Source organism: Antrostomus carolinensis, unplaced genomic scaffold, assembly GCF_000700745.2.
Source record: "Antrostomus carolinensis isolate BGI_N321 unplaced genomic scaffold, ASM70074v2 scaffold54062, whole genome shotgun sequence".
NCBI lineage: Eukaryota > Metazoa > Chordata > Aves > Caprimulgiformes > Caprimulgidae > Antrostomus > Antrostomus carolinensis.
Window position 1 is genome coordinate 6,474 of NW_010302767.1, and position 7,424 is coordinate 13,897.

The window sequence follows — 7,424 nt, forward strand, 5'->3', positions numbered from 1 at the left end:
CTCAGCCATCCCCTGTCACTGCGAGGCTTTGTTTTCTGGGCAGAGCTGCCCAAGGTGCTGTCACACCTCTCCACGTGTGGAGGGGCTGCCATGGGTATCGCCCTTGCTCCTGTGAACCCCGTGTGCGGTTCTTTTGCAGGAGCTCCCGGAGCAGGTCTACCTGCACCCTCCCCTCAGCATCTTTGTGGTGGAAAAGAGGGCTTTTGGGCGCACTGTGCTGGTGGGTACTCATGTTGTGTCCAATGTGATGAAATTCTCTCCCAGGGAGCTGGAGGATGAACCAGAAGATGTGCCCAAAGGTGAGCTGCTTAGTGAGGTTCCTGTGGAGGCAGCAGGCAGGTTCTGCCAGTGGCAGAGATCCCTGGCCCTTCCACTCCCTCCCAGCCAGGTAGCAAAGTCCTCTCCCAAGAACCCTACGATGCCCAGCAAAAGCACAGCGTGGAGCAGCTTAGGGTGGGAGGCAGGTTGTGATCCTGGTCTGTAGCACTTGGCTCCAGACTGGTATTTGGGCAGAAGCAGCAGCCAGGAGATGGAGTGCTGTGTAAGGGCTGGCATCCCTCTTTGGGGGTGGCAAAGGGCAGTTTACAGACTTTTCTCCAAGGTCAGCGTAACATTTGCCTCCCCACCACGCTGGCAGGACTGTTGATCTGTGGATGTGGCATCTCCTTGGGGTCTCTTTCCCAGGCAGTTTGTCTTACATTTGTAGAAACTAGAGGAAGGAGAATGGCTCTTCAAGACGTCTTAGTCCAGCAGGACATTTAGCTGGGGCTAGATACTGGACAGTAGCTTATCCCTGTGTCTAGAATCAGATGTTTAGCCCAGGAAGGACTATTGTGTCACCTCTCTCAACCCTCTGTGTAGCCAGGCTGGAGAACTGTCCCCAGTGAGACCTCCATCAAGCTTTAGGGAGCTGGTCCACTAGGACCAAAGTTTTACACTTCTCTCACATTGTTGGGTCAAGTTCTGTTCACTGAGTAGTGGGTTCATTAAACCATTCTGTGATAGCAACAGCCAGAGCCCCTGATCTGCAAGTGTGTAAATAAATAAGGCACCAAGGGGAAAAAGCAAAGGATTGATCGATCTGTTGTGGTTTCCAAGTAGGGAAGGTGTAGCTCATAAATCTGAGTTCCTGGGAGTCAGCAACAAGCATGTTGATGATGGTGGCCAGTCTCAGCACTGTACTTGGATTTCAAATAATATTTTTGCAGAGTCTTCTGTCAAAAACTTTGAAAGCAATCACACTATAGTGGGGGGAGGGTTTTCCTGTGGAATAACAACAGGCCAAAAAGTAGGAAGCAGTGGGCAGAAATCAGTGCATGGAAACATGAAACTCTTTCTCTTCATCTCAGCTCGGAAAGTCTCACGTCAGCGTCTTCCCTCTCAGACTCTGGTAAACATCGGCCTGGAAGCTGGTGACCCAGGTCCCAGCACTCACCCCCTGAGTCTTGTGAAGGTGAGTAATGAATTGGACCCAGCAAATTTTGAAGTTTGGAAAGCCAGACTGAAGGTTACAAACAAAAAAGAAAGTTCAGGAGTTCAGAGTTAGGTTTCAACCAACAGTTTTGCTCTGGACCCAAACGCTCCCCTCCCGCTGCCTGTTCGTAGGCTCTGCTGCGTGTCCGGGCGCTGGCACAGGGACAAGAGCTGTGTTGCCTTGTGCCTTGAAATCTGCTGCTTTTGTAGCAAAGTACAAACCTGGAGCTACAGGTAGCTTTGCACCTCCTGTGCTCTGCTGGAAAGCTGAGCCTTTGCCAGAGGCTCCCAGGGCACTAGAGTAGGGTGGATGGGTGTCCTGGGTGGTCGTTTCCTCCCTCTGAACCCTTTTCTCTGTTCTTTTAAGGCTCCTTTGAAGAAAATTCGTATCAATAAGCTTGTAAAAAAGGAAGATGAATATGAAGAGGAAAAACCAGAGCTGGAAGAACTGGATTGGTGGTCCAAATACTATGAGTCCCTGAAGGAGCTGTATAACCAGGTAATCTTTTGACAGCTACCAGCAGAGGGGAAAAGTGGCTGCCCTGGCTTGAGGAAGATGTTTTCAACAGCACTGAGTGTCCTAGGAACCCTCCTGGCATGGGTTTGCAGGAAGATGTGGGCTTTTGTGTGTCAAGCACACTTAAGGTAGCCAGGTATCAAACATCCACCAGGTGAACTGATTTCAGCAGGCAACGGATGTTGAAACATCTCTCAGGCTAGGTGCCCAAGTGGTTTTGAGAATGCCCGCAGGCTTTTGTTGAGGCACTCCTGAATATGACGTTGCTGATTTTAGCTGCAATGCAGGGGCTTTCATGCTGCTCACTCTCTGTCCTAGTTGTCTTACCAGGATGTGCTATGGGAGCAGGTCTGCCCCAAATTTCCTTCCTTTCCCTTTGTCCCTTAACTCCCAATCAAAAAAGCCAGCAGGAAGATCTGGGGAGAGGAGAAAGTCATTAAGGCACTCACTGGAGTGATGTTAATGCTAAATGGTCTCAGGCTAGGTATTACTGACTGCTGTCAGGAAAGCTCTGACAGTGTCCTGTGCTTGGATGGAGAAGCCTTTGCTGTCAGGGATGTAGGGTGACTGTTTTGTGTGTGTTTCAGACACGCAGTGATGAGGAAGATGCTGAGAATGATGACCTGAATGATACAGGTGAGTTCTCTACCAATACCCAGCAATTCTGTGGGGAGAGCCAGGACTTACACCATCCCAGAGGGTGCTGGGCTTGTGGGAATGGGGTCTGAGCAGGCAACGGCTTAGCAACATTCAGCAAAAACAACACAAAAGGGGCAGAGGAACTGGAAATATGAGCAAGGGATAACAAAGGCTATTTCAAGTTGAAAGCACCAAACTCGCCTCATAAAAGTTTGGAAAATTGTGTTGAAGCAAGAACCTTCCTGAGTGAGCAAAAACCTGCAGAAAAATCAGCTTCAAGAATCTTGAGATTGTCAGAGTGAGAGCAGGAAGCAAGGGTGGGATGGAGAGAGAGGATGGTGGAGAGGTAAAACTGTCTGGGAGGTGGGCATCACTCTGCACAGGGGGTACTCACCTGGGATACAGGATTCACTACGAGGTAACACAAAGACAGTTATAAACAGATGATCTGAGAACAGTGTTACAGCTCTAGGTTCAGGTTTGGGGAGGTGTAAGCAGTGACTCACCTGGCAATGACCTGGGGAAGTGAGACAGAAAGGATGTAAATCCTATTTAAGCAGAGGGCTGGAGGGCACCTGCATGCCATTAGTGCTCGAGGAATCTGGGACCTTTGGGAAATGGGGCAAGGACGCACCCTCTCTGTCCTTGAGTTGCTGGTGCCCCAGAGAAAGGTCTAGCTATGCTCTCCATGCACAGCTGCCTGTGCCCAGAGTGGTAGTGATGCTTTAGGTAGACATGCACCCAAAAGAGCAGTCCATCAAATAAGCATCAATCCAAAGAAGAGGCTTAGCTCTCATTTGTGCCTTCCCTGACAGCAACTGTGGGCTGGTCCAGCCCCCTTCCTCCATTTGGTCTCTGCCCTCTTCATTCCTAAAGAGTAGCCATGTAGGCAGGCAAGTCTGTGCCAATTTTTGTCCCCCACCCATCCAGCCACGCCGTGCTGGGAAACCTGAGATGCCCTGAGGACACCTGTTCCAGACAGTGATAGCTCCAGTTACACAGGTCAAAGCCCTGGGTGAAAGTGACAGCTGTTGCTGTGGTCATTTCATGGACAGACACTTGAGATGATGGGTGAGATCAGAGCATTTCCTAATCCCCTGTTGCCATTTCTAGATGGAGGGAACTTAAATGCATCCTCCATTGACATGGAAGCAGAAGATGAGGCAGTAATTGAAGCTGAACCTGCTCGACCCAAGAGGAAGCTCATCGCCACCCTTCAGGTGATTGTTGAGGTGACAGATCTGGCCTCTTTCAACCCCAGCCCTTTGTCCATGTCCTACTCACCTCCCGGCAGTGGAAGTTAGACTGGGAGTAGAACCTGCAGTGTGCTCTGGGCCCCATCATTGCTGGGATTTGAAACAACTAGTGAGACCTTGGAGCCAAGCTGGGGTGTGATTGCACATCTGAGGAGGGACCTGGAGGGATAAGGTAGAGCTGTAACACCCTGCACTGACTAATACAGGGGTAAGGTAGGACGAGGAGAAATGGTTGAAACAGGGAAAGGATGGTCTTTCTGACTCTTCTTCCCTTTAAGGTGGCAAGAAAAGACCCCAAATGACTTTCTACTTATTTCAGATCTACAACTCTGAGCTGGAAAATGAGTTTGATAATTTTGAAGACTGGCTATGCATTTTCCCCCTTCATCGTGGCAAAGCAAATGAGGATGAAGATGGAAACGAAGATGAACATTTTGTGGGGAAGTACAAGGTACTGTATCATTTGAATGACATTTGTGCTGCGTGTGGAAGAAAATCCTTAGGCCAGCCTGTATTTCAGAGCAAACATTGGAGAGCGTGTGTGTGCAAGGTGATGTGAAGCCACAGGGTGGCATGGCCAGGGATCTGTTGGAGATGTGGAAGCAGTTGTGTACTGTGGTCCGTCCTTAGTTGATAAATGCACCTGATTTAGATTTTTTAGCTCTTGCAAGGAGAAAGCATGAAGCATAAAGGACTCTATTTTGGTTGAGGCCTCTGGGTATGTTCAGTATGCAAATAAGAAATAGTGAGCTTCACTGGTTTTAAAATAAGTAAAAGTTGTTTAAAAGAGGCATCATCCTCCCACCCAGGAGCTCTTCAAGACTGAGACATCAACTGCAGAAGCTGATTTAAGATGGTCCCTAGAAAACCTTTGGTGCCCCCTGCATTTGGCAGTCCAAAGTGCCTCGAGATCTGGCACTGGCAGTGATCTGACAGCCTCTAGCCTAACTTGCAAAGAGAGACTGCCTTGGCCATGTGAACATGACAGTGCCTTTGGAGAGGACTGTCCCCATGGGCACAGGGTGTCTGTGGTCTGCATGGAGCAATGGCTCTGATTTTCCAGTGGCGGGTGAAGCTGGTCTTGGTGGCTCCAATGCCATCTGAGATATTCTCTTTCATATCTAGTTGTTACTTGCAATGTCTTTTCCACAGGGCTCCTTCTACGTCTACCCCACTGAGGAAGCTGGCACAGAGCCCAGGGTCTCCCATGGAGTTCCAAGGAACAGACCCATCAAGGTTCTTGTAAGAGTTTACATCGTTAAGGTAAGTCTCTGGTGGTGGTGGCAGTAATGCTTGGAGGTCTGTCCCTCCCTATGGACCTCCTGCCATTCTCTGCTCAGTGAATATGAGCAGTGGCACTTGTGAAAAGCTCAGGGCTGGCCTGAAGGCTCTGCCAGCCCAGTGGAACTCAGATACAACTTGTCCATGGGGAGCCTTCCATGCTTTGTAACTTCAGGAGGTGCTAAAAATCCAGATGGGCATTTCTCATCTGCTCTCATCTGCCTTGAGACAGTAAGCAAGTCAGGTGGGTGGGCCAACAGCTGGAGACATTGGTGGCTTGTTGTCGTGGGGATTTGTGTGGGAACAAGTGCCTGTTTCACTGCCAGGGCAGCTGCTGGAGGGACCTGACCAGTGAACTTGGGTTGTCTCAGGCCTGTGCAGTGTTCCTGGTGCAGGCTGCTCTCTGCAGCTGATGTATGGTGGTACCTCTTGTGTATTCCAGGCTACGAACCTGTCTCCAGCAGACCCCAATGGCAAGGCAGACCCCTACGTGGTGGTGACTGTGGGGCAGGAGCAGAAGGACACAAAGGAGCGATACATCCCAAAGCAGCTCAATCCTGTGTTTGGAGAGTATGGAGCAAGTTTTCTTCTTGCAGTTTTCATAGGAATAGTGCAGATCTGGGGCTCAGGCTGTGGCTCAGCATGTGTGATCTTGTGTTCCTTTCTGCTGGAGAATCTGGTACTGTAACGCCAAGGTCCCAGGCATGTCTGTCTCCTCCGGCTGACACAGGAGCCATAAATGTTTTGGGTTAGGAGGGGAGCACTCTCAAGGGCTTGATTTAACAGACAAAATAGCAAACCAAGCAGCTACAGAGCACTGGAGAGCTTTTTCCATAGCTCCGGGACCTGTATCCAAGGGCATGCGTTCCTGGAAAAGTAACTCCATTGTTTGAACATGCACACTGAAAATTGCATGCTCTGAGAACTGCACACACTGAACTTCTGGAGAACCAAACTCTATCAGAAGTCTTTGAGTTGTCAGATACAGTTCTTAAATGTGCAGCATGATCAAAGCAGAACATGTGTTTCATTTCCATCCTCTGCTAATTGCACTCTCCCTGTCTGCTTCTGCCCAGAGTTGTGGAGCTGACAGTCTCCTTTCCCATGGAATCAGAACTCACTGTGGCAATATTCGACCATGATTTGGTTGGATCTGATGATCTAATTGGAGAGACCAAGATTGACTTGGAGAATCGATTCTACAGCAAACACAGAGCCAACTGTGGAGTGGCTTCTCAGTACAACATGTAGGTACTGGTGTGACACATTAGAGTAATGAGATGCATTCTTCTCGCCTACCATTTGGGTGGGTAACGGAGCACCTCCAGTTTTTCAAGGTGGAGCTTGCATCCACAGTATTCTTTGAGCAGGTGCCCCGCAGATTCACTACAAGTTACATGGATAACTCCGTCTCCTTTAGACTCATACGAGCTTCCTGTGGTAGCTCTAATTCCTACTGTGGACTAATATATTTTGCATATAGTAGCAAAAAAATCTTTAATACTTTCATGTTGGTGTTGTGTGAGAACAGCACTCACTTGACATTTATGTGATTTTTCGACCTCTTTCAAAAAGTAGGGCGGTTTCTCTGGCAGTAGCTGATTTTGTGAGCAGCAAGACCCATGACATCTGTTTTCCTTTGGCCTCGTTCAGGATGGATTCTATGGTATCTTTGGCCAGTTTTCTGGAAACTTCTCTTCTGCTATCCCACCATTGGAGAATTTGCTGTGGGCATGGAGTTGAGTCTCCAGTGCTGCTAAAACCTCTCTCTCGTTTCCAAGCTGCAGCTGGAATTGCTGCTGTTGCTGCTCTGAAGCTAATGGTTCTGCGATGTGCAAGCCCGGCTCGTTCTGGGGAAGGAGAGCTTGTTAAGCTTTTAATTCATTTGGCTTTTGTGTGCCTCTGGCTTTCCCAGTGCAAATCTGAGCAGGGATCTGGTGGCTGTAGGGAAGGCAGGGCGTTGCTCAGCCTAGAAAAAAAACTGTTGTATCTGAGCTGAAGGTGTTCTCGATGTTCTCTTCCATGCAGAAACGGCTACAACATGTGGCGAGATGCTTTCAAGCCCACACAGATCTTGGATAGTTTATGCAAGAAAAACTCACTCCCTGCAGCAGAGTACAGATGGGAGGAGGTCAAAGTGGACAATAAAATATTCAAGGTCCCGCCAGAGGCTTTTCCTGAAGGTACAGAGGGCTTGGAGAGCAATGACTGCTCCCTTAAACAGCTGCCTGTGCTCAGCAGCGAAGGTGCTGGTGGGT

The 7,424-nt window shown here is 49.1% G+C and overlaps 1 protein-coding gene across 1 annotated transcript in view; it reads left to right on the plus strand.

Moving 5' to 3' along the window:
* LOC104521777 (fer-1-like protein 4) overlaps nt 1-7,424 on the plus strand; it is a gene marked incomplete at its 3' end in the record, with an annotated part of 16,104 nt that overhangs the window by 5,713 nt on the left and 2,967 nt on the right. Inside the window, exons 9-18 of the mRNA XM_029083981.1 lie at nt 140-299; nt 1,350-1,453; nt 1,841-1,972; nt 2,578-2,626; nt 3,743-3,849; nt 4,205-4,336; nt 5,038-5,148; nt 5,609-5,736; nt 6,243-6,413; nt 7,195-7,349. Coding sequence (XP_028939814.1) covers nt 140-299; nt 1,350-1,453; nt 1,841-1,972; nt 2,578-2,626; nt 3,743-3,849; nt 4,205-4,336; nt 5,038-5,148; nt 5,609-5,736; nt 6,243-6,413; nt 7,195-7,349 — 1,249 coding nt within the window. The remainder of the gene's footprint in view (nt 1-139; nt 300-1,349; nt 1,454-1,840; nt 1,973-2,577; nt 2,627-3,742; nt 3,850-4,204; nt 4,337-5,037; nt 5,149-5,608; nt 5,737-6,242; nt 6,414-7,194; nt 7,350-7,424) is intronic.